This window comes from Eutrigla gurnardus, assembly GCF_963514095.1.
Source record: "Eutrigla gurnardus genome assembly, chromosome: 11".
In the NCBI taxonomy this organism is placed as follows: Eukaryota; Metazoa; Chordata; class Actinopteri; order Perciformes; family Triglidae; genus Eutrigla; species Eutrigla gurnardus.
Window position 1 is genome coordinate 23,372,039 of NC_139925.1, and position 25,712 is coordinate 23,397,750.

At 39.7% G+C, this 25,712-nt stretch overlaps 2 protein-coding genes across 4 annotated transcripts in view; one reads left to right on the forward strand and one right to left on the reverse strand.

Annotated features, from left to right (window-relative positions):
* Positions 1-22,329, reverse strand: LOC311021358 (glutamate dehydrogenase, mitochondrial-like). The gene is made up of 13 exons (XM_084021856.1): positions 21,810-22,329; positions 14,849-14,929; positions 14,420-14,475; positions 11,757-11,820; positions 10,889-10,983; positions 8,501-8,680; positions 6,641-6,778; positions 3,640-3,777; positions 3,135-3,215; positions 2,826-2,949; positions 2,578-2,669; positions 1,759-1,821; positions 1-1,218 (listed from the first exon to the last, which is right to left on the reverse strand). Exons 1-13 carry the CDS (start codon positions 22,225-22,227, stop codon positions 1,099-1,101), a joined length of 1,650 nt encoding a protein of 549 aa, XP_083877982.1. The 5' UTR covers positions 22,228-22,329; the 3' UTR covers positions 1-1,098.
* The window catches only part of shld2 (shieldin complex subunit 2), an 11,148-nt gene continuing 7,500 nt past the window's right edge, over positions 22,065-25,712 (forward strand). For 2 of the 3 annotated variants that reach the window (XM_084021850.1, XM_084021852.1), the window contains exon 1: positions 22,074-22,198. The gene's annotated coding sequence lies outside the window, so the exon portion shown is untranslated. Of the gene's footprint in view, positions 22,199-25,712 lie in introns of all 3 variants that reach the window. The other variant, XM_084021851.1, reaches the window with a different exon arrangement.

Consider the following 25,712-nt stretch of genomic DNA (forward strand, 5'->3'; position numbering starts at 1 on the left):
TTCAGAATGAGCCTTTAATAAAGTAACTGTCATATTAAAGCCCTGAGACAAGTAAACGGCTTCATACAAAAACAAGATTAAATGTACATAAGAGGGACATGGAGATTCACTATGGGGCCAAAAGGATGTGGTTGCCTGACGACTCTACTGGTTTCATGATCGTTTCAATAAAGTTTCAACATTTAAGAAGTTAGAAGTTACAAAATCTAAGAACACACTGGATGAGTTAAACAGAAAAAACATCTATTTTGATCATCGACTAATTGTTATAAATTGAACGTTTTTGTAAATTGGACAGAAAACAAGACACTGTAAGTTGCAGCCGCTGTTAATTTTTTTTTTCCAGAATTCAAAGTGATGTCTTCAAATGTCCAAAACCCAAAGAGATTCAGTTTACGGTCATAAAAAAGGAAGTATGTATAGCTGGAAACATCTTCTTTCCCATTTTGCATTAAAAATGACTTAAAACAATTAGTAGATTATCATAATACTAGTAGATACATTTTCTGTCACCAGTCTCATCCAGTTATCCTGTATTAGTATTTCTGTTGGAATAAATAAAAAGCCTAAAATGATCCTATGACTCACAGATAAAATGTAAAGATTACTGTAAAAAAAAAGACCAGCAGCAGAAACACCATTTGTTTGTTTCCTGCCTTCCTTTATTATCTCCTCCGGTTGAATTAACCAACTAATCGTTTCAGGCTTTGATATGTTTATAAATTCTCTACATATTTGGATTGATATGTGTTTAAAAGCAGCATGGTGACGTTAAAGCTTTGATCCGGAAGACTTTGTGGTTTCATTTAATTTCTGGTAAGCAGATGTGATGACGAAGGAATGAACAACAAAACACTGCTGCTGTGCAAAAAACTGTAAACGCTGGACTCTGATTGTGTTGAAGAAAATCCTGCATATGTGATGGAAGAGAGACAGTGGGGTAACAGACCGGTAACAGACAGACAGGTAACAGTCAGACCGGTAACAGACAGATGGGTAACAGACAGATGGGTAACAGTCAGACGGGTATCAGACAGATGAGTAACAGACAGACGGGTATCAGACAGATGAGTAACAGACAGGTGTCTGGGGGTGACTCTATGTGAAGATGAGGCCGGCCTCGTTGTAAACCTGGAAGACCTTCTCGATGGCGTTGACGTAAGCCGCCGTCCGCAGATCCAGACCAAGATTGTACTTGTTGGCTGTTCGCATGATTTGCTGCGTGTGAGGAAGGAAGGAGGAAGAGAAAGAGACAAGGAAGGAAGAGAGAGGAGGTATAAGGAGGGAGGAGGAATAAGGAGAGGGGGGAGAGAGGAGGAAGGATGTACAGGAGTCAGGGAGGGACAAAAGAAACATTCATATTTGTTGTTTCTGTCTTTCATGTGACTTTTTGTCTCCAGACTTGACTTAATTTGACATTAATGTCTCTTTAATTCAGATTGTGTCTCTGCTGCCCCCAAGTGGACAAAAACATCACATAGTTTTATTTCGTTTTTTCTGTACGTATCCCTGCACTGTTGTATAATGGAGCTCTCCTCAGATTTGATGCGACATGAGAAGAATCCCTCATTGTTTCAGTGTTTAATCTGGTAAACAACAAGTTTAACAACAAGTTTAATTGGTGTCTGTGTATTAAAACTATTACATTTAGAAAGGGGGTCTGAGTACACAAATGTTTCAGAGTCAACGTTTGACTTTTAATGATGATTCATGTGACACGATCAACATTGTGTGTGTGTGTGTGTGTGTGTGTGTTACCCTGGCAGAGCGCTCCATGGTGTAGGCTAGACCTGAGTGAACAATGTCCTTCTCAGACGCTCCCTGCAACCAGAACACACGTTTAGAACACCACAGAAGAAGTAGTAGTAGTAGTGGTTAATGTGGTAGAAGTAGTAGTGGTCAATGTGGTGGTAGTAGTAGTGGTCAATGTGGTGGTAGTAGTAGTAGTAGTGGTTAATGTGGTAGTAGTAGTAGTGGTTAATGTGGTAGTAGTAGTAGTAGTAGTGGTTAATGTGGTAGTAGTAGTAGTGATTAATGTGGTAGTAGTAGTAGTGGTTAATGTGGTAGTAGTAGTAGTGATTAATGTGGTAGTAGTAGTAGTGATTAATGTGGTAGTAGTAGTAGTGATTAATGTGGTAGTAGTAGTAGTGGTTAATGTGGTAGTAGTAGTAGTGGTTAATGTGGTAGTAGTAGTAGTGATTAATGTGGTAGTAGTAGTAGTGATTAATGTGGTAGTAGTAGTAGTGATTAATGTGGTAGTAGTAGTAGTGGTTAATGTGGTAGTAGTAGTAGTGATTAATGTGGTAGTAGTAGTAGTGATTAATGTGGTAGTAGTAGTAGTGATTAATGTGGTAGTAGTAGTAGTGGTTAATGTGGTAGTAGTAGTAGTGATTAATGTGGTAGTAGTAGTAGTGGTTAATGTGGTAGTAGTAGTAGTGATTAATGTGGTAGTAGTAGTAGTGATTAATGTGGTGGTAGAAGTAGTGGTCAATGTGGTAGTAGTAGTAGCAGCAGTAGTAGTTAATGTGGTAGTAGTAGTAGTAGTAGTAGTAGTAGTAGTACTGCTTGTGCACTCACAGAGATCCTGTCCTGAAACTCAGAGGTGGGGATGACAGGAATGGCACCACCATGTTTGCCGAACTTCCTCTCTAAACTCTCCTGGACCGACACTGAGGAGAGAAAGTGAGGATGAGGAGGAGGAAGATGGAGGATGGGTCATGTCCTCAGTTCTGACGTCCACTGAACAACAGCAAGACTAACAAAGCTCCAGCAACAATTGGCTGACCGATTGATCGCAAGATGAAGGAAGTGAATGTCTGACGTACTGAGCAGGTGGTAGTTTGAGTCCCGCTCATATTTGAAGGTCAGTCGACCGTAACTGACGTGATTCAGATTCTTCAACCACTCAAAGTACGAAACGGTCACACCGCCGGCGTTCAGGTACATGTCCTGACAGAGTGGACAAGAGACGACAGGGAGAGGAGGCAAGGAGACAAGGAGAGAGGATACGAGAGGAAGAAACAAGGAGAAATAAAAGGAGAATTAAAGAAAAACGTTATTACAAATTAAACCTGAATAATGCAGAAGTCCCATTGACATTTTATCTCTTTTATGAACAGACAGAATCCACTGACCGGGATCACCATGACGTTTCTCTCCAGGAAGATGCGGTCGGCTTCAGGTGTGGTCGGACCGTTGGCTCCCTCAGCGATGATCTGAAAGTACGAGAGACACCAGGTCAGTTGACTGAGGCATGATGGGAAAACAGGACAGCCGACACAGTCAATGTGTTGACAGTTACCAGGTTATAGTCAGAAATCCATGAAAATGGAGCAAGATGATTTCTGAAAAGGCTGTTTTCAATGTGAATATCACCTGTATTTACAACATTTAGTGTTCTTCTTTAAAAATCTAATTATTTGGGAGAATTACAAATGAAGACCATTGCCATAATAGAATCATCTATTAATTATTGTATCAGTTAGTTTTGTGTCAAAAATAAATAAAAAATCCAAACTGATTCTTCAAACCGTATTTTTTATCTGGCTAACCCATTAACATACAAAACGATTCAGTTTCTAATCAGATTAAGCTGGAGAAATGACATGACTAATTGATTATAGATGGTGTGTGTATTACCTTGGCCTTAATCCTGTGTGCGTTGCTCTTGGTCAGTTGCTTCTCGCTGGCGGCGGGGATCAGGATGTCACAGTCGGCCTCCAGGATGCTTCCTTCATATGGTGTCGCGTTTGGGAAGCCCACAATGGTCCCGTTGTCCTGGAGACAGAAAATGTTGCTCGTTAGTTGGAACGATAGATTGATAGATTTATTTATTTAATAATGCCGTTACAGCATTTACCTCATATAAATCCGAAAAACAAGGTACTGTGTGTTGATGTTTGATTTAGAACAGCAATATTTCTTACTTACCAGTTTATAGTCTTATTTGTTACTTTATCATCAGTCCTCACCAGTTTATAGTCTTATTTGTTACTTTATCTCCAGTCCTCACCAGTTTGTAGTCTTATTTGTTACTTTATCATCAGTCCTCACCAGTTTATAGTCTTATTTGTTACTTTATCATCAGTCCTCACCAGTTTATAGTCTTATTTGTTACTTTATCATCAGTCCTCACCAGTTTATAGTCTTATTTGTTACTTTATCATCAGTCCTCACCAGTTTATAGTCTTATTTGTTACTTTATCATCAGTCCTCACCAGTTTATAGTCTTATTTGTTACTTTATCATCAGTCCTCACCAGTTTATAGTCTTATTTGTTACATTATCATCAGTCCTCACCAGTTTATAGTCTTATTTGTTACATTATCATCAGTCCTCACCAGTTTATAGTCTTATTTGTTACATTATCATCAGTCCTCACCAGTTTATAGTCTTATTTGTTACTTTATCATCAGTCCTCACCAGTTTGTAGTCTTATTTGTTACTTTATCATCAGTCCTCACCAGTTTATAGTCTTATTTGTTACATTATCATCAGTCCTCACCAGTTTATAGTCTTATTTGTTACATTATCATCAGTCCTCACCAGTTTATAGTCTTATTTGTTACTTTATCATCAGTCCTCACCAGTTTGTAGTCTTATTTGTTACTTTATCATCAGTCCTCACCAGTTTATAGTCTTATTTGTTACATTATCATCAGTCCTCACCAGTTTATAGTCTTATTTGTTACTTTATCATCAGTCCTCACCAGTTTGTAGTCTTATTTGTTACTTTATCATCAGTCCTCACCAGTTTGTAGTCTTATTTGTTACATTATCATCAGTCCTCACCAGTTTATAGTCTTATTTGTTACATTATCATCAGTCCTCACCAGTTTATAGTCTTATTTGTTACATTATCATCAGTCCTCACCAGTTTATAGTCTTATTTGTTACATTATCATCAGTCCTCACCAGTTTATAGTCTTATTTGTTACATTATCATCAGTCCTCACCAGTTTATAGTCTTATTTGTTACATTATCATCAGTCCTCACCAGTTTATAGTCTTATTTGTTACTTTATCATCAGTCCTCACCAGTTTGTAGTCTTATTTGTTACTTTATCATCAGTCCTCACCAGTTTGTAGTCTTATTTGTTACATTATCATCAGTCCTCACCAGTTTATAGTCTTATTTGTTACTTTATCATCAGTCCTCACCAGTTTGTAGTCCTATTTGTTACTTTATCATCAGTCCTCACCAGTTTATAGTCTTATTTGTTACTTTATCATCAGTCCTCACCAGTTTATAGTCTTATTTGTTACTTTATCATCAGTCCTCACCAGTTTGTAGTCCTATTTGTTACTTTATCATCAGTCCTCACCAGTTTATAGTCTTATTTGTTACTTTATCATCAGTCCTCACCAGTTTGTAGTCCTATTTGTTACTTTATATCATCAGTCCTCACCAGTTTATAGTCCTATTTGTTACTTTATCATCAGTCCTCACCAGTTTATAGTCTTATTTGTTACTTTATCATCAGTCCTCACCAGTTTATAGTCTTATTTGTTACTTTATCATCAGTCCTCACCAGTTTATAGTCTTATTTGTTACTTTATCATCAGTCCTCACCAGTTTATAGTCTTATTTGTTACTTTATCATCAGTCCTCACCAGTTTATAGTCTTATTTGTTACTTTATCATCAGTCCTCACCAGTTTGTAGTCCTATTTGTTACTTTATATCATCAGTCCTCACCAGTTTATAGTCCTATTTGTTACTTTATCATCAGTCCTCACCAGTTTATAGTCTTATTTGTTACTTTATCATCAGTCCTCACCAGTTTGTAGTCCTATTTGTTACTTTATCATCAGTCCTCACCAGTTTGTAGTCCTATTTGTTACTTTATCATCAGTCCTCACCAGGAAATAGTCTTATTTGTTACTTTATCATCAGTCCTCACCAGTTTATAGTCCTATTTGTTACTTTATCATCAGTCCTCACCAGTTTGTAGTCCTATTTGTTACTTTATCATCAGTCCTCACCAGTTTGTAGTCCTATTTGTTACTTTATCATCAGTCCTCACCAGTTTGTAGTCCTATTTGTTACTTTATCATCAGTCCTCACCAGTTTATAGTCCTATTTGTTACTTTATCATCAGTCCTCACCAGTTTGTAGTCCTATTTGTTACTTTATCATCAGTCCTCACCAGTTTATAGTCCTATTTGTTACTTTATCATCAGTCCTCACCAGTTTGTAGTCCTATTTGTTACTTTATCATCAGTCCTCACCAGTTTATAGTCCTATTTGTTACTTTATCATCAGTCCTCACCAGTTTGTAGTCCTATTTGTTACTTTATCATCTGTCCTCACCAGTTTGTAGTCCTATTTGTTACTTTATCATCAGTCCTCACCAGGAAATAGTCTTATTTGTTACTTTATCATCAGTCCTCACCAGTTTATAGTCCTATTTGTTACTTTATCATCAGTCCTCACCAGTTTGTAGTCCTATTTGTTACTTTATCATCAGTCCTCACCAGTTTATAGTCCTATTTGTTACTTTATCATCAGTCCTCACCAGTTTGTAGTCCTATTTGTTACTTTATCATCAGTCCTCACCAGTTTATAGTCCTATTTGTTACTTTATCATCAGTCCTCACCAGTTTGTAGTCCTATTTGTTACTTTATCATCAGTCCTCACCAGCTTGTAGTCCTCCAGCTCTTTGGGGTCGATGCCGTTGGGGTTCCAGATGTTTCCATCCATTTCTCCAATGCCGACGCACTTTGCCCCAAAACGATGAAGGTAACGCATTGTATGCAGACCCACGTTACCAAAACCCTGCAGACACATTAGAGGACACATTAATATCTCTGACATTTTTGTTGGACGGATTGTGATGAAATGTGGTTCAGACATTCATCAGGATGAATTGTAATAACGTCACCATCAATCCTACCCAACAAATGATTGTAGCGATTCACTTTCTGTTGATTTACTTGGTTGCAGGTCTGTTTATGACCAAATACTTGCAAAACTAACGACATTCTCAGCAGCCTCAGCTGTGTTTTGCATTTACTGCTAATTATCAAATGCTAGCATGCTAACACGCCAACACAGTTAAAATAGTCAACATCAGCATGTTAGCATGCCGGTGATAGCATTTAGCTTGAAGCCCTACTGTGCCAAAATACAGCCTCTGCTAGTGTAACTTTAAACACGCCCTGGAAGTTAAATCACTCCTACTTACCATGTCATGTTTCTGTCTGTGAATTGTTGGACTTTACAGTTCATGTTGCTCAAGAGCACTTTGTTAGAAGACACACAAGTGGAGTACTCCCATTTTCAAAACTCATACATGTTATTCCTATGGTCTAAGACAGTCCAAAAGCATGAATAAATGAATATGTGAAGTCGTCCGTAGACAGTATTGCTGTTATTTGTGGTACCAACGCTCTGGAAAAATACAAATTATGTTGCTTCTTTGCTATATAATAATATTCACATTCATGACAAGAACAACAAAACGCGGTCTTTCGACTGTCAACCAGAAAACCAATTGCCTTAAAGACATAATTCAAACCCTGATGTCTCTGTGTTGTGGACCACACTGGCTTTAATTTAACTGGAGGGAAGTTGCGGCCTCAGATGTCTCACTTAAGAGTCATTACTGAGGATTTTATTATGGGATCACATGAGGATTGCAGGCTAGAAAGAGTGGGGAGGAAGAACAGAGGGTTTTCTTCCAACTAGCTTCTTCCAACTAACTTCTTCCGACTAACACCCAGAATGAATGAGGAATAGCTCCTCAACCATCGGCTTATACACATTTGAACAAGCTAAGAAATATGAATCAATTGTGAGTAAACTTATAGCTGTAACCATCCAAAAGAACTGGAGGGGCAGTAAAGGAATAAATCCGATTTTTATCCTCGTCGTGTAAAAAAAGAATAATCAAAAAAACAATGTATGGATAATGATGCAACTGTATATCTTCCACTCCTGTTCATTAGGAGTCTTACTTCAAAAAGATGTTAAAAGACATATTATTAATATATCAAAATAGCAATGAACACAATATATATCGATCGATATTCATAAATGACTGAAGAGCTCCAAGACAACTGAACGGAAGAAGCCTTGGATGAGAGGCGAAACGCCTGCTAAGGTCTAAAAAGTCCAGTTTCCTAGGATAAAGCTTTCAATGAAGACAATATAAGATAAATAAATGGAGAATGCAAAGATTCTGTAGGTCTGCAAGACGAGAAGCCTACAACTTTGAAATGCTTGTTTTCTGAACAGTTCAGATTGAATTGTGCTAGGCTATGCTAACAGTGTAACACGTGGCGTTGCGCTGACTTTGTTAGCAATCGCGCAATGAGGAAAATAAAAAAATGCTGTGAACACAGACATTAGATGACTGGATGTTCTTTTTCCAATGGGTCATGTTGCTTAATGGACTTAATTATGAATTAATAATGAAAATAACTGTAGGTGCAGCCCTATCATACAGCATTTGCTACTTCAATAGCAGCCGAACATAAACGGTAGCAGGTTTGATACCTGGATGACGAAGGTCTTGTCCTGGAAGCCGGGACACATCCCCAGCTGGCTCATGTAGGCCGCCTCGTTGACGAAGTTCTCGATGCCATGGAAAACTCCTCGGCCAGTGGCGGAGATCCGACCGTGGATTCCTCCCTGGCTGATGGGCTTCCCGGTGACGCAGGCGTAAGCGTTAATGTCCTGAAGAGAACGGGGGAATACAAACAATTAAAAGCATGTTAGAAACGCTGTCACCAGCCTGCAAATCCACAATCCCAAACACACAAAAGCTGGGCCGCATTTCACGCTCAACCTCTTTCAAAGTCACAATATTAAGACAGAAAACACCAAGAACTACTCGCATGTAAAAAAGTTGATTGTTTCAGCTTCTCAGGTATTAATATTTTCTGACTTTTCTTCATCTTCTATGATATTTAACACAATATCTTTGGGTTTTCAAATTTTAGTTGGACAATTTTTCACCATTTTCTGATATTTTATGAACCAAACCAATGGATCAATCAATAAAATATGTCTAATAATTAATAAGAGAAATATGATGTGACTTGAACTCATGAAGTCATCTTCACTCTGATCTAAGCCACACTTCAATAAGACGTGATGAAGAAATTAACTAATCACAATTCGGTTCCATTCTTCCTGACGGACACAGATGCTGGAAATCAAAGTCTCTGTAGGTTAGCCAGGATCCAACCCAATCACTCAAAAACACCAATATTGGACAATAAAATACAGATTTTGGGTAATTGAAAAAAAAACCTTTAAATTCAGACACAGGACAATAAAAACGCTCATACGTTTGTGAGATGAAAAAAATAATTGGATATTCGACTATTAAATAAAAACCTCTGTAGAGCTTCTGATCGCACCTTTGATCGCACCTTTCCAAGGAGGCAGCGCCTGAATTAGGTCTACGTCCCAGGTACCAGTAGAGACCAAGGGAAGCCCGACTAACAGGGATTCCCCACAGATAAACCCAGGGAGTCAGAACCCAAACTACAGATCCCAGCAGGTTCAAGACAAGGCCGTTTACCTTGGACACTGGTCCACGAGACATTAAGATGAGGGGGTCTGACTGCCGACATCATCATCATCATCAACAGCAGCAGCGATTGAAGTGTGAAGCAAAAAGTCCAAAACACTTTCTTTCCTTTCTTTCATGAGTTCAGGAACCATGCTAAAGGGTTACTTCCTCATAAATCGCTTCACTGCCTGAGTTTGGTTTCCAATACAACAGCATCACATACTGGAAGAAAACTGCATCACAGCTGTTAAACTCAACTAAAATACTGTACATCAACTTTCTGGACTCATTAATGAGTTGTATAAAGATCAACCTCAGACAACCCCAGACTCAAGCTGAACCCTCACCTACTAGATCTCAGTGTTTTTAATAGTGAACCAGTGGACACCCTGGTTACCGTTTCAGTCCTTTGTTTCATTTCAACTATAGACTTTCTGTCTATCTATATAATAACAAACAAAATATATACATTAACCACATTGGCATAATCATTACAAGACTCTTTAAAAGCACGTCCAATGTAGAAAGAAATACAATGCTAATTAGTAAATATTGACGGTTAGAAAAGATAAAATAAAACCCATCGACATTGGACGATATCAATGTTGACATTGTACGATAAAACATTAACATTGTACGATAAACAGCCCTTGATTTTGGATGATAAATATGTTGATATTTGACAATTAAGAACCTTGACCTTGCACAATAACTCGTTGCCGGATAGTTCCGTTTCATTATATTATGGAAATCCAGATGTATTGGAGGTCATCCAAGATCCAGTCCTATCGCTTACAAAACATTGACGTTGGACAATAAAAAAAACATTGATATTGGACATTATAAAAGTACATTTGGAAAATACATGTTTTTGACATTGGGCAACGAAAATCACTATTTTCCTATCACTACAGACTCTCTTGTCTGGAGGTTTACTACCACTGATTACTTCCTGCATCTTTGTTGCATTTGTTTTCCACATTGTTGACTGAAAGATGTTTTTTTTACTTGTAACACTGGCAACCAAACAGGAAATGAAAGGGCAGAGGCGGACGATATAAACACCTGCACCCCTTCCTCCACTACCACAGCAACCACTCAGCTTAGCATACGTCTGAAGTTTGTTTACGCAGCAGAGATTTCAAGAGGTAGCGCCCAAATTACTGCAAAGTTTCACGTGTGAAACAGTTGTTTAAACCTCCGTCTGCTGGAAGCACCTTCAAATTAAGATACATTTGAACAAATGAGCTGCAGATGAGATGAGTTGCAGCTTTTTGTTTAACATTCTTTGCATGTTGTTTGATGACACATTCCTCGTCCTCATTCATGTGGGTTTAAACCCCGATCAACAGTGAGAGACTTACATAGTGTCCCATGGTGGTGGCGAAGGTGTCGGCAATCCATGACATCTCCCTCTCCCCTGTGCTCATGTCGGGAGCAGGAACATCGATACCAGGTCCTGCAGAACCACAACAAGTTCTTCAAAAACATCAACAACACATCTAACCGATTAGACACGTAAAACTTTTAAAAGGTCTAGAAATCTGAGTTTGTTTTTTTTGCACATATGACGAATAAAAACAGGGTGGAAAAATACTAATAACAATTAAACATCTGTAAAAAAAACAAAAAAACAAAAAACAGCCGACTTCAAAACAAGTTTGAAAGAAGTACATTTCAAAAGTAGCATTGCAGATATTTATAGGCAGTTGGTACATTTAATGGTGTAGTGTTAGACGGAGACAGTCAGCTTATTACAGATATGCCAAATCACTCAAACTGGCAATAAAATCTTAGATGGTAAAATAGGTGTAATGTGCTCTATTTCACTGCACTTTTTTTCAGATTCACCAAGTATTGGTCTCTTAATATATAAATTATTAGTTAACCCTTTTGGTAAGAATTGCTTCTTCAGTCCACATAGTTGTTTTGGCACGGCCATGGCCAAGAAGTTAAACATTATTGATGTGAGTTGAACTTATTGGAAATCATATTGTAGACATGTTGACAAACTGCATCATTTTGCAGTAGAAAAAATATATTATATATCACAGAAAATATGTTATTGCAATACTCAGCATATGTTTAAATTCACAAGAAAATCCTATTGTGCTTAAGTATGGTGATAATATCGTACCGTGGGGCCGCTGGTGATTCACACCCCTATCTGCCATCTTACTTTCCCTGAGATGTTACGTTACGTTGTCGGGGAGAGATTGCATGTTGACTCACCGATGAATCCTTTCTTGGCGAGCTCGATGGTGAACCTCCTGGTGATTTTCTCCAGCTCATTGTCCTAAAAACAAACACTTACTTCAATGGCATGTTCAAATGTTTCCTAACAACACATAATGTGTCCACATTAAATCATTTGTATAAAACAGATACAGCTTTAGAGTTATTTTAGAGTTAGCTTTAGGCTGTTCCCCCTGCTTCCATACTTTATACTAAGCAAAGCTAACCACGTCCTCCAGCTCTGTATTTAACACACGGACAGGAACATTTCACTATAAGGAAGAAAAAATAGATATTATGAAGCAAAACATATTTAGCATAGAATGTAATTTAACAGCCGTTTCATGATCATCTGGGTCAAAAAGAACAAGAAACCAGTATGGACAAAAAATAAAAATAATTATTTATCAAACACATTCATTTAAATCATATTTGCATCAGTAATCCCCAGCTGCATACAACAATAATTTCTAGCACTATATTGGACTCTGAGTGGGGCCACGTGGCATTAGGAGTCCCTTTACTTTTGATGCTTTAAGTAGATTTTGATGCCGATTCTTCTCTACTTTTATTTGACTGCTGTGTTGACACCAAACATGAAGCATATTATGACTCGGACCCGGAGAAAAGGAGGGCCTTACCTCCAATGTTTGGTAAACTACAGCAGTGTGAACCAAAACCATCAGATATAACTGTTATTTCATTAGAATTAATGGATAAAAAGGAGAGGATTAGTAAAACGCCTGAAGTCATGCTTTGTTAGGTCTGTCTGCAAGAAGACAAACAAACTACTTTTAAAATGCCTGTTTTCTGAATTGAGTCTGGATTGATGGGTGCTAGGCTATGCTAACATTGTAGCTGCCCTTGTTGTTTGTACTGTAGACGGTCTCTGGACTACTACTATCGTAGAGTTCTGGGGGACCACAGACACCGGAGACAACATTTGTTTCCTTCTGACTCAGCAAGGTCAGAGCATTTCAACACTGACAGGCTTTCATGAAACGGCAACAAGCATATTTTCACTGCAGTCGAATTTGCTTCATTCATGTCACCTAATTTGCATCTATTTGCGTCTTTGTATGAAGTTGGATTGGAGTGCTTTCTGCTTGGTATAAACACACCTTGAACATAGAAATGTTACTTGTAATATAGTATTTTCAAACTGTGGTATTCCTGCTTTTATTTGAGTAAAAGAGTTCAATACTTCTTTCAACTGTGCTGCGATAACACACAAACATTTTATAACTAATGTCACTCTCTGCATGACAAGAGGCACCAGGAAACTGGCTTTAAAGATTTAGAAACCCTGAACAACCGATGGAAACACAGCTAAACACAAAGAAATACAATTGATGTGACACCTGCCGTCCCTTTAAAATGAACGTGGAATTCCTTCACATTAAAGTTCAGAGGTCAGCAGCCTCAGAGGCTGAAGAGTGGTGTGTTGTTGTACAAACTCTTAACAGAAAAACAGCAGGGAGCAATCAGCATTGCCAAAGACCCCACTCACCCCTCAGATAGACTCTCTTTCTGCTACCATCTGGAAAAAGGTACTGCAGCAGAGAGGCCCTCACATCCAGACTGTGCAACAGCTTCTTCCACCAAGCCATCAGACTCCTCAACCATAACACAACTCACACACACAAAATGCACTCTCTCACTCACGCCCATAACAACAGTATGCTCTCAATAGTCAACAAAACGGTTGATGTAGGACAGGTGTGTCAAACTGATCCAGTAAAGGGCCGCTGTGGCTGCAGGTTTTCATTCCAACCAAGCAAGAACACACCTGATCCAACCAATCAAGGTGTGAAGGCAAATCAGGTAGGTGAATAAGTCGAGTCAGGTGTGTTCTTGGTTGGTTGGAATGAAAACCTGCAGCCACAGCGGCCCTTTACTGGATCACTGATTCACTGGACAACCACAGAGCACACACTGTTCCTGTACCTGTGTTAATATTATATAGATAGGTATTTCCCAGTGTGTAACCTGAGGCTGTGGTTGAACCAGGAAACACTGGCAATGTCTCATATATACTGGTGCTAGCAGGTCTGAACAAAGCCAGTATGAGAACTTGTTTATAGAGTTTGTCAGTGATCCCTCACAGAGTAGAGACTTTACTTCAGAGTCTTAGCCTGAAGTAAAGTCAGAGTAAGAGTAACTAAGCAGCTGGATTCAGACATTTAATGTGGGATAATTACTGGGGAAATCATCACAGTGGTTTTCAGGAAGCTGAAAAACAGCCTGCATCTTCCTTTTAATGTCATGTAAATAAAGGATTTACACAACAAACACAAAGCTCCACCTGAACAACACAAAATGCTTCATATTTTGGACTTACATTACATAATCAATTCAATTCCATTTTATTTAGTGTCACATCACAACAGGAGTAATCTCAGGACACCTAACACATTGACCAGGACTAGAACACACTCGTGATTTTCAGAGTTAATACAATTTCAATGTCTCAACATCACCCAGGAGAAAGCGTTACAGCGACAGTTTTAATTCTTCTTCTTTCCTGTAAAAAGTCTGCCCATCTTCTACTTTACATGTTGTTTTGCTTCCTGCATCATCACGTCACTAAACTGCCCTCTTTAAGATTTATCGTACTGGAGTGAAATGAGTGAATGCATGTCAGAGACGTTTAAACTTACTGAATACTTTCTCGGGTTGATCTTCACTCCAGCTTTGGCTCCACCAAACGGCACATCTGGAACAAATCACTATTACATTCATTAAAAGACCACAGGCACATTCCATATTCTTTTTTTACGTTGTTGTTGTGCACCAAAAGACAAATTCATTGTATGTGAAAATCTGGTAATAAACCTGATTCTGACTTGAAATACAGCATGTGTGTTTGTGGGCTTGTATTACCATCCTTGGGAGGACCAGTAACGTATATATCTTTGTAGTGAGGACATTTTGGTCAGCACTACGTCAAAGGACTGCTTGAAGGTTCAGACTTGATTTTTAAAAGTTCACGCACGTGTGTGTGTGCGCATGCGTGTGTGTGTGTGTGTGTGTGTGTGTGTGTGTGTGTGTGTGTGTGTGTGTGTGTGTGTGTGTGTGTACACGCTCACCGACTACAGCACATTTGTAGGTCATCAGGGAGGCCAGAGCTTTCACCTCGTCTACAGACACATCTGTACTGTAACGGATACCTGGAACACACAAACAGTAACACATCAATCATTTTGACATAAAGAAGGACTGGCTACACACCGGGTTGCTGTAGTACTCTGTCATCAGTGTTTCCCCTAGAATTTTTTTCAGGCCCGGTGGTACCCACCGAAAAAACCCTAAACAGACGAGACGTGTGGGATGGTGTATTGGTGCAGTTGGATAAAGTCAGGTGGCACAGCAAGCAGTCTGCAATTCTGCAATTATTATATTTGCATTCAACATTTTTGTTCAACCAGAGTGTATTCAAGATCACAAGGGGAGAGTGACTTATTAAGGTGCTGGTTGATGGAAATGATCAGGGTCCAGAAAAATATGGCTGGAAAATGATGAGCATCACATTAATAGCTACAGATACTGTAAAACACTACAACGACATATGAGTGCATATATTGTCTTATTTTATCAAGTAAAATATAAGTTATAGGTTTACTCAACAGCAGTTAACTCAAAGTTCCACATCTTATCAAAAACAGGGGGGGGCAAACGGGCTTTGGCCGGTTGTACATACGTCATCACGTCCTAATACTACACACACATGGCGTGATGTTGTTTTTAAGGAGCGCCGTCTCTGCTTATATTTCTCGACAACACTCGACCTGCATCAGCGCATGTGCGCACGAGCGGATCTGTGCGAGCAGGCAGCGCGAGGAAAGCGGATTTTGGACGGAGACACACAGCGGCATTTTTATTATGTAAAAATAAATAATAATGTAATGTAATAAAATAAATATTATGGACCCTATGGACCGGTTCCGCTCACACCACGAGTCTAAAGAGTGCAACAGCTTATCAAAATACAGTGTCAATGTTCCGTGTTTTCAAAGTGTAAAGCGACATCGTGGTGGTTTAACGAGGCGGAACGGCATCAGAACAACATCAAGCGCGTAAAGTACACGGAAGAAGAACGTAGCGGGAGCGCGCGGCGAGGATTGTTGCGGCCGCGCGTCTTGCGGAGCAAGTCTGCTGTGCTGCGCGGAGGCGCTCCTAATGTAAATGATTATTGATTTATGAATTAATTGATAGGTGGCTTATTTTTGGTATATTGATTTTTTTTTTTGGCCTGGCGGCAGGTCTCCTTGGCCTGGCGGGCCGCCAGGCCTGTACAATGGTAGGGGAAACACTGCTGTCATGATTATCTCTCAAGGAAACATCAAAGAGGCAGGGCTTCCATTTCACAAATCCACCTCACAATCATCCTTTCACTAACAAAGACCAAAATTGTTCTCCATCTGCGCTCCGATTGGTCAGAATGACGGCTGTGATGTTATGGCAAAAAAAAAATCAAACATGCTGGACTTTCTGTCTGATGTGGCGTCCGGTACCGTCTACTATGACAACCTACACAATATACAATTATCAACAGTGATTAAAACCACCGGGCTGCACAGTGTAGTGGGTAGCACTGTCACCTCACAGCAAGAGGGTCCCGGGTTCGATTCCCGGGTCGGCCAGGGTTCCTTCTGTGTGGAGTTTGCATGTTCTCCCCGTGTGAGCGTGGGTTCTCTCCGGGTCTATCGGGTTGAGGTCAGGACTCTGTGCAGGCCAGTCAAGTTCATCCACACCAAACTCTCTCATCCATGTCTTTATGGAGCTTGCTTTGTGCACTGGTGTACAGTCATGTTGGAACAGGAAGGAGCCCTCCCCAAACTGTTCCACAAAGTTGGGAGCATGGAATTGTCCAACATCTCTTGGTTTGCTGAAGCATTCAGAGTTCCTTTCACTGGAACTAAGGGGCCAAGCCCAGCTCCTGAAGAACAACCATAATCCCCCTCCACCAAACTTTACACGTGGCACAATGCAGTCAGACAAGTACCGTTGTCCTGGCAACCGCCAAACCAAGACTTGTCCATCAGATATCCAGATGAAGAAGCGTGATTGGTCCCTCCAGAGAACGTCTCCACTGCTCTAGAGTCCAGTGGCGGCGTGCTTTACACCACTGCATCCGACGCTTTGCATTGCACTTGCTGATGTATGGCTTGGATGCAGCTGATCACCATGGAAACCCATTCCATGAAGCTCTCTACGCTGTTCTTGAGCTAATCTGAAGGCCACATGAAGTTTGGAGGTCTGTAGCTACAGAAAGTTGGAGACCTCTGTGCACTAGACTCTTCTCTGTTCTGGTCCTCAGTGGTGGAACAAACTCCCGACCAATGTCAGGACAGCAGAGTCATTTGCCATCTTCCAAAAAAGGCTCAAGACTCAACTGTTCAGACTTCACCTCAACTCTGCATAGCATGACCCACTAACAACCCCCCCCCCCCCCCCAAAAAAAAAGCACTATGTTCTTACCTGTAGCACTTTGATCATAGCACGGTTGTTCTTAAGGTATGTTTGCTGAACAGCAACTACTTTACTCAGACGAGGACCTAACACTTGTTTATATTTTTTCGCTCTTACTTTATCAGCAATGATTTGTTTCTTTCTTTTGACAAATGTACTTATTGTAAGTCGCTTTGGACAAACGCGTCTGCTAAATGCCCTAAATGTAAATGTAAGCTCCTGAGAGCGACCCATTCTTTCACAAATGTTTGTAGAAACAGTCTGCATGCCGAGGTGCTTGCTTTTAAACACATGTGGCCATGGAAGTGATTGGAACACCTGATTTCAATTATTTGGATGGGTGAGTGAATACAGCTGAAGGTGTTATAATTTACCCAATACTCATTGGTATAGTAGAACTTGAATGTCCATGCTGTTGGCAGATGAGTACTGTGATTCAATAATTGACGACAACCGAATAACAATAAAATATGTTTCTAATTACATGTTTTATTGTTGTCCCAAGATTTATTGCCACCGGAGATGATAGGATTTTAATCAATGTGGCGTCTATGAGCAGCGGGAGATGTAGCAGTATAAACTCTCTCAGCCTGAAAAACATAATGGAGCACATCCTCCCTCCATCCATCCATCCCTCCATCCATCCATCCATCCATCCATCCATCCATCCCTCCATCCATCCATCCCTCCATCCATCCATCCATCCATCCATCCATCCATCCATCCATCCATCCATCCATCCATCCATCCGATGTGGGTCTTCGTTGGCTAAACTACAATGACTTCAAACAGCACATCTGTTGATGTCACATCAACCATTTCTCTCACGGTTATTACATTATCTTCTCTTTAATGTGGACAGCCAGCTCACTATTAACTTTCAATTTCCCAGTTTGGAATTTACATTAAAAAAAATAGTTTAATTTAATGATAAATTTAATTTAATGATAAATTAAACTATTCATTGTTTGCGTTATGGAGAAGGGGTTGGATCTATTTCACTCCTTTTTGGAGATTTAATATTTATTTATGTTGATTATGAATGTTGTTTATAAGAATAAATTTGCTGTATTACATTTCATTTCATTTGTTAGTATTAGTTTAGTTTTTTATATTTGTAACATGATTGAAATAAATAAATACAAATTAAATTAAATTTTACAACTATGATCAGATCAGAAGAGGAGGTTACGGAGGTTTTCTGGTCTCAACCTGCTGCCACCAACACTAAACTAAAACACTACAACAACAGCTGCAGAGTTCAGCAGGATCGACTACCTGCTGGACAATCACCTCCAGAGGTGAAGTGAAAAAAGAACAAACACAGTTAGCCATTACTGCTGCTGCTTTAAGCCTCAACCACACAGGAAGAATCCCAACATACCAGCTCATCCCTGCACACTGTGGTCCGTTCACATTTTTACATCGTTTTGCTGCTGCGCCATCACCACGGTAGCTGTTAGCTAGCAAGACAACAACAACTTGGGTCTGCACAATAAAGAGCTGCCCCTCAAGTCTACATGTGGCAGTGTCCTTGGCCAAGATACTGAACCCCGAATTGCCCCCGAAGGCTGTGCCATCAGCATGTGAATGTGTTAATTAGATCCCGATGCGCAGGTGGCAGCTTGTGTGAATGTGTGTGTGAATGGCTGAATGTTCACATGTAATTTAAAACAATTTTCATAAAAATAAGACCGGTCCTTATTTATGGTTCATCTCCTAAAAGCAAAATAAAACTGTGCCAAAATGTTTAACCACAAATTAAATTAACAGAGCGCTGCTTTCTCGGGTCACATTCCTGCTAACAAATGCAACCTGTTGATGCATTGTTTCACAATAGTATTCATTTTCAAGGTACAGTATAGGGCTGCACATTATTGGAACTTACATTCTAATATTTTTTTCAGCAATATAAAGAAATACAAAAAAAATGTTTTTAATACACATTTAGAGCTAAATTAAGAGGCTACTTGTAAATGTTGTGTAAAAAATGAATGGGGGGGGGGGGGGGGGGGGGGGGGGGTCAGGCCCCTCCCACTCTGGACAGTCTGCCCAGGTAGGTTGAGTTTCAGTTTCACTTTAAAAGTAGCAGTGAGTCATGTGGTCCATCTTTATATACATTACATGGGTCAGAGAGTTTGTGATTTCAATATGCATTTCTCCAGTTTTAAACTCTATTTAATGTAGAAATGTGTATCTAGACGACACATTTGACAAAGAACTTGGAGAAACAAGTTTTAAAAGTAAAGAAACAACTACCTTACTACTAACGTATTACTAGCAGACTGGTGTGCAATCTGTCTTCAAACAGGAGAAAGAGATGAGAACTGAGCAAATAAACCTGTTTCAGGACAAGCAGCGGAGCTTACCGTCAGCATTCCTGCTGGGGGAGGAGACCTCAGCACTGCAAAACACATCGCCTCAATCAACATGTACAGAGCTGCATTATTACACAACCCTGCACACGTTACATACCAACACTAGCATGCTGCTTTTATCCTCACACACATCCTCTGACTAGAACCACACCTGGACAAACCAATCATGTAACACTAAATACACTAAATTTAAAATTGCCTCACTTTCAATGAACAATGTCATGTTTTAATCTGATGCATTACCTTTACGGTTCCTCATCAATAGATTTTGATGATTATTAATGTCATTTGTAGGCAATAATGTCAAAACATGTTAAGTTTCAGCTTCTCAAATGTGGCAATTCTCTGCTTTTCCATGTCAGAACGTTTGGATTGTCCTCTGTTTTGAACAAAACGAGTCGAAAACTTGCTTGTCAAGAAGAAGGGACGGGTTGCCGTTAACGCCCATGCACCACAAATTACATCAAAGGAATTGTGGATACAAAAGGATGACTGTTGTCGTCTTGGCCAAAAATATGCACTTGAACACACCACAAAGACTACAGCCAAGATCCAACTGGCATATTCTGTGCCCATGTGAGAGGAAATAACGCTCTATAATAGCAGGCGGTGCTACTCTGTATTCGTCATTCAACAAAGAAAGCCGGAACACCTCAGACTGCAGATATAAAAGGTCATTAAGGCTTAGTCCCGCCCCTTCCTTTGGACCACCATGGGACCTCATTATCGAAAAAGTTTATGTAAGTCAACAGCAAGACAAATAATTTTTATCCCATTTAAATTGTGGCATACTGTATATATGATGTTTGTCAAGAAACTCTAATGTTTTTATACAACTGTATCAGAATTAAATACGTCATTTTAAAGACTTTCTACCAACAGTGTGGAAAGTGACGTCTCTTTGAAGCTAGGATGCCTGTGTGTTCAGGAACAGGATGTAACATTACTCACACTAACAGGTCTCACTCCTTTCTCTTCCCGGTTGATAAAAATAGTAAGGTAAACATTTAATTTTTGATGGAACGTAGCTCACTTAGCCAGCTGGCTAGCAAGACAAGACAACAGACGTGTTGGTGACGTACGTTGTGTGAGACGAGAGATGTAGTTTAGTCAGCGGTTTCACACTAAACTAAAACATTTAATTAAATTGACAAATATCATATATGTACGGTAATTCAAACAGGATAGAAAAAGGTCTCATGAGAAACACAGGAAGAGGCGGGACTTCACCTTGCTTGCCTTCCTCACTTCCGTTTCTCTACTCATGCACTGATTCGCTAAAGCCAAGCAGCCAATCAGAGTGATTTCATTCACAGGCTATGTTGCCAATTCAACATGCTGAATTGGCCATAAAGCCACAGAGGGCCAATGCTGCAGGACACAACACAAAACTTACAGACACTCATTGACAGCCCGAAACTGCCGTGTCCGAGCCTTTGAGGTCGAGATTAAATGAAAAAGATCATTTCACCCATCTAGATCATATCCGCTGTCACATTGTGCACCCATTATCAAGATATGCAAAGCAAATTACAAAAATTATGTTTGTATTTTTACATTAAAATTCACTCATACTTCTTTCTGTAAAACGAAATATGAAGAGTGCTTACAAGAGTTGGTACCAACCAGTACAGAAGATACACTGTATCTCTGCTCTCTTCAAAGACAAGACTCCATTGACAAAAACAGGCATTTTACCTCAGAACACATTAGATTTTGGTCGACTGCTGCTACCATTGGTTAGTCTGTCTGTGTGACTGTGTGACTTTGGGTGAATCAAACCCTTTAAAGACACCAAAGTCACTCAATAACACAAACTTGTTGACGGAGCAGCGGTGGACCAGCAACCCCCGTCCAGATGTTCTGAGAGGTTAAATTACTGTTTTTGCCAAAGTAGTCTGGTGGCCTTGAAGAGAGCATGCAAGTCTACTAACTATGGAGAAGTGCCTCACACATCCACACTACAAAACATCACAACTGTCCCTTCGAGATACAAAAACTCCTTTGCAAAGACACTAAATGTGGTAAATTTGACAATTTTTGGCGTTAAAAAATACTTAAAATACATTTTCAACAATTAAAATTGTTATTAATTGAGATCCACCAATTGATTAATCCTTAAGCTTCAACACTATACAATACACAACTTTTATATTGTACAGATAATTTGGGGGATATGGGTTCCGGGTGTGGGTCTCACCTCCCTTGCAGGGCGTCCGGTGCTGGCTGTGCTGAGCCCGGTAGCCCTCTATCACCTCCCACTCTCCGTTGTCTTTCTTCATAGGGAAGCTGACGCTCAGGACGTGGTTACACGGCTTGATGATTCTCAGGATCCCGCGGACCCGCTTCTTCTTCTGCTCGGGGCTCTCCCGGGTCTTCAGGCTCTCCACCAGCTTGTCCTCCACAATAGCGGCACCCCGGTCGAAGAAGCCCTCCACCATGGTGAAGAAGTTGGGGTCGTCGTCCGGGTCTACGGCCTGGCTGTAGCCTCGGAACCGCAGCAGGGACGCGGACGCCGGGAGAGCCGAGTCAGCAGCAGCAGCAGCAGCGGTGGAGCCACCCGAGGCCAGGACGCTGCCCGCTCCCCGGGTGAGTAGCTCTCCGAAATATCGGTACATTTTCAGGTTGTGAAGAAGTTTACCGACGCGTGAGCCGGAATTCAGTCGGAGAGTGTCGGGGAAAAGCGAGGAAGTGGAGTGGAGAATACTAAAACTTGTAGCGCAGGAGCTGCCCCTCCTTCATGCCGCCCCTTCCTGCTGCGTGACAGCGGGCGTGCACGTGCAGCTGTGTGCATTTAAACTGAGGAATTTCAAACGACACGAGAGACCAATTTCAACTGTAATAACCTCCCGGAAAAGTATCGTATGTTAGCCGAATCCAAACCGCTTAAACGCGTTCATACACGACTGAAAGACACAGAAAGTGAAGCGACTTGGACACTAATAGGAAGAAAGTGGATTTTACATCTCCGACATGCTGTTTTTTAACTTATTTGACATGTTTTAGCAATGGTATGGTTGTTTAAGCTAGCGTGAAGCTAGCTGGAATGGGTATAGATTAAAACTTCCTGTTGTAACATTCAAAATAAAAGCATATATTATATCTATCTATCTAAATGTTCAAAGTCTGGAGAGTTGTTATAGTGAGCCTCTTGGGGAGTTTACATACAATTACATACAATTTCTGTTATTTAGTTATTATCATATGCACAATAATCACAGAGAAGTGTTGTTGGTGTTTAGTGTGTAGGGTGTGTGTGCGTGAGGTATTAAATGTCTTATTTTCTAAACTTAGAGTCGGTCATTTAAAGAAACAGTTTGTCTGATACTCAGTGGCTCACACTATGTGTCTACTCACTGTTATAGACATAAAAGCAAATTCAGATACATACAGAAGCCTGTTTGTGCCAAAATATATCAGTCATATATCTGAAAAATATATGAAAGCCTTAAAGACTCAATTATATTGTGGCTCATAAGTAGAATATCAGTAAAATGTACAAAACATATCAGGGAAATTATCTGGGAAATATCCAAACAAATATTTATATAGTCCCCCAAATGATCTGTGAATTACACAAGAAATATCTGATGAAAAGAATGAATAATCAATAATCAAATATAAACCAGTCAGACAGTAAGTCAAAATTCAGATTTAAAATTCAATTTCATAAGATACTGATTCATAACTCTTTACTATATGTCAGTGGTGGAAAGTAACTAAATACATTAACTCAAGTACTGTACTTAAGTACAATCTGGAGGTACCATTTCCTGCTACTTACTTCACTACATCTCAGAGTAAATATGTAACCTTAACTGCAATATATTTATTTAAAAACATACTTACCTTACGTTACTTTGGAGATTTTAAATAATAAAATATAACCAACTAATAATTGATGATGTGTTATTATAGCTTAAACACCAGCAGTATATAATCATTAAAATGAGCTCCATCTTTACCAAGGGATCAACACATTAATGCATCAATAAATATCATATTATTCTGCATTATGAGTACTTTTACTTTTGTAACTTTATGTATAAGTTAATGCTGACACTTTTATACTTTTTGTTAAAGTTGAGTTGAAACATAATTTACAGAGTGTCTCTCTTTCTGTATTAAGTATTTGTAGTAAAACCGAATAGGAGGACATAATACTGGGAGGAATCTGATTTGATTGTTCAAACGATGAGCTCATGACCTTCTGATTGATTGATTGATGTCATAATATTATTGGTCAAAACAGACGGCGCTGATGGTGGAAGGGGATGAGAAAATAAAAATGATTTATACCAAAAGTCTACATCAAGTGAGTCAGACTAACAAGATCTCGGTGGCATCTTAACAGGAATTCACTCTGTTAGCTCTGAGCTTCCTGTTCATTTCTAACATGTTGAAAGTTACAAATATCTGAAAATGATGTTGAACGCAGTGTTTAGGTTGTGTTGCACTGAGAGTCAGTTGGATGGTAAACTGGAGTGTGTCTAGGTGGGGGGGCCTAGCGTCCAGTCACGTCCCACTCAGTCCTGCTGACTGATGGCAGCAGCTGGAGGACGTCAGCCACTGAAACTGTAGCTGAGCAGAAACACATGACAGCAGAGAGGTATACACAGATGTGACACATAGCAGGAGAACAAAGGTGTTGCACAGGGCAGGTTGGTGATCAGAGGTCAGAGGTCACAACCAGATGCAAGTAGAAAAATGCTCCACTGATTGGTGGATAAAAGCTGTAAATGCACGCTACTTTTAAGGACATGCACGTCAGTGTTTTAGTTCGTCTGTAGCCGCTTCTACACTGCCTTTTTTCCACCCCGCCGTCATTGTAAAAGATGACAGAGGCATCTGATTACGGTGGAATCGTCAGCTATATTGTTTTGTCATTAATAACATCATCCTGAGCTTCGGCCATTTAAAATGCAGCTAAACGCCAGAATTTTGCCTGAAGTTCTTCCTGGAATTTAAAAAATTGCCTTTTCAAGTAAAAAAAAAAGTCACGCATTCACATCTATCATGGGCTCATATTCCATCACCAGTGTATCATCACAATCACATCACAGACATTTTCTCTCTTTTCTTTGGACTTGAAATGAAACCATCAGAATATCATAGATTCTATTGAATCAGTGTTATTGATTGATTATCTGCTGATAGGAATGGGCTTTCCTGTGACGAGTGTGTGGATGAAGAGTGAAGTTGTTCAGTTTGACTCATTATTAGCTGGACACTGAAGTAACTGTGGTCATGTATCAGATTGACTGCAGGGACATGAGGTCACCGTTTACCTAGTTTGTCCACAGGGTGGTGCCAGAGCAAAGACCATGGAGTCGTTCAAATTAAAGGGTTCAAAACTTTAATCTTTGTTACTTTAATTAACATCATAAATGACTGTCATCTTTGATAATGTAGTTGTCTGGTTTGAAATGATCTATTTGTTAAAATGTTTATGTAACAAAAGAAGCATACGTATCATATATATACATACATACATACATACATACATACATACATACATACATACATACATACATACATACATATACATAGATAGATAGATATATCCCGCTCCAAAACCAGTTTGACCCCTGCGTGAATGTGTTCAGGATTTAACCTGTGTTGGTCACCCGCCCTCAGCATCCTGTCATCTGATTGGTGGAGCCGAGTTCAGTCAGCGCTCTGCCTGGTTATTGTTCCCAGCTGTGACCGTGAAACAAACACATGTTGGATGTTCTGCCTCCTCTCTGGGGCCGTTCCTGCTGAGTCATGGTTGTGTTTGTGTGATAAAATATCCAACAATGCAAGAGACCATCCAAACACCCGGATGTTTCTATGTAAATATCTAAAATCACCACTTTTACCTGTGGAGTCAGGTTGGAGTCTGGCTGCAGTCTGTCTGATCCAGGCTTCTTTCTGGTGGAAGCTTTGTGTCAATTTGTTGTCAGTTAGTCAATTGAGAGAAAATGGTGATGGTTGAAAAATATGGCAGTGTGGTATTAGTACTTTTGCCATAACAGAGTATTTTTACTGTGTAGTATTAGTACTTTTACTATAACATGACTGAAAATAAGTAGATGCCAAAAACATTGATGGAAAAAATATA

Coding starts and splice junctions, on each gene's coding strand:
- LOC311021358 (XM_084021856.1), bottom strand. CDS start 22,227: ATGTACCGATATTTCGGAGAGCTACTCACCCGGGGAGCGGGCAGCGTC. Junction 2,950..3,134: donor GAAACGTCATGGTGATCCCG/GTCAGTGGATTC, acceptor CCACTCTGTCAG/GACATGTACCTGAACGCCGG. Junction 2,670..2,825: donor CTCAAACTACCACCTGCTCA/GTACGTCAGACA, acceptor TTCTCTCCTCAG/TGTCGGTCCAGGAGAGTTTA.